Source organism: Photinus pyralis, unplaced genomic scaffold (genome assembly GCF_008802855.1).
Source record: "Photinus pyralis isolate 1611_PpyrPB1 unplaced genomic scaffold, Ppyr1.3 Ppyr1.4_LG2, whole genome shotgun sequence".
In the NCBI taxonomy this organism is placed as follows: domain Eukaryota; kingdom Metazoa; phylum Arthropoda; class Insecta; order Coleoptera; family Lampyridae; genus Photinus; species Photinus pyralis.
Genome location: NW_022170403.1, coordinates 30,748,419 through 30,749,821, shown reverse-complemented (window position 1 = coordinate 30,749,821; position 1,403 = coordinate 30,748,419). Strand labels below are relative to the sequence as shown.

Here is a 1,403-nt window from a genome sequence, read left to right as displayed (position 1 = left end):
CGATTGTATACAGGGTGTTACTAAATATGACTAAAAGGTCCGAAAATTCTTCGTTATCGATCTACAGGGTGTTATAATTTCATGATTTTTGAAGTTTTTCTTTCTGCAGTTTTTGAGATATTAAGTTCAAATTTGGAATATAAATCAAAAATAGTGAAACCGTCGCTTTTTCGATTTTATCTTATAGATTTAGTTATGGGGATTTTAAAAATACTCCCATAGCCTTATTTATCAATGCACAGTTTGTGTCGTACGAGCACATTTCCGCCCTTCGTGCTTTTTTTAAATCAAGATATTGGTTCTTTGAGCCGAATCAAATTTCTTTTCGCCCTTTCCAATATTCGAACGACTAAAACTATGCGTGGTATCACAGCAATATGTATCTACTATCATTAATTGTTACCCAGATACTTTGCAAAATTTAATTTATCCTTAAAACTACTAAAGGTACAACGTAAAATTTAGAAATCTTCCCCTTCGCCTTCGTCGATAGTATCAAGACCTACTTCCTCATAGTCTTTCTCCAACGCGGCCGTATCTTCTCGTGCTTCCGAAAATTCACCTTCCTCCATCCCTTCCCCAACGAACCAGTGTACAAACGCCCGTTTCGCGTACATCAAATCAAATTTATGATCCAAACGTTCCCACGCCTCGGCGATTGCGGTAGTGTTCGACATCATGCACAGGGCACGTTGTACCTTGGCCAAATCGCCTCCTACAACGACGGTGGGTGGCTGGTAATTTATACCGACTTTGAAACCGGTAGGACACCAATCGACGAACTGAATCGTTCGTCTCGTTTTGATAACGGAAATTGCGGCGTTTATGTCCTTCGGCACGACGTCCCCCCGATACAAGCAGCAGCATGCTATGTACTTGCCGTGGCGAGGGTCGCATTTGACCATTTGGTTTGCGGGCTCGAAGCAGCTGTAGGTGAGTTCCGAGACGGTGAGCTGCTCGTGAAAAGCCCGTTCGGCCGAGACGATCGGTGCGTAAGTTAACAGTGGAAAATGTATTCGGGGATAGGGAACCAAGTTCGTTTGAAATTCGCTTATGTCGACATTGAGCGAACCGTCAAACCGAAGCGATGCCGTTATCGAGCTCACTACTTGGGCTATAATTCGATTTAAATTCGTATACGTCGGCCTGTCAACGTTCAAGTTTCTTCGACAAATGTCGTAGATTGCCTCATTATCGACCATAAAAGCGCAGTCGGAATGATCGAGGGTCGTATGAGTTGTCAGTACAGAGTTATAGGCTTCCACGACGGACGTAGATATTTGAGGAGCCGGATAGACTGCCAATTCCAGCTTGGATTTTTTCCCATAGTCCACTGACAGCCTTTCCATTAGAAGCGAAGTAAACCCGGAGCCCGTACCACCTCCGAAAGAGTGAAACACTAT

General features: G+C 43.5%; 1 protein-coding gene across 1 annotated transcript; it reads right to left on the bottom strand.

Annotated features, from left to right (window-relative positions):
- Positions 1-408: 408 nt before the first annotated feature.
- On the bottom strand, positions 409-1,397 carry LOC116164654 (tubulin alpha-8 chain-like). The gene has a single exon (XM_031478855.1). It carries the CDS (start codon positions 1,347-1,349, stop codon positions 462-464), a length of 888 nt encoding a protein of 295 aa, XP_031334715.1. The 5' UTR covers positions 1,350-1,397; the 3' UTR covers positions 409-461.
- Positions 1,398-1,403: the final 6 nt, after the last annotated feature.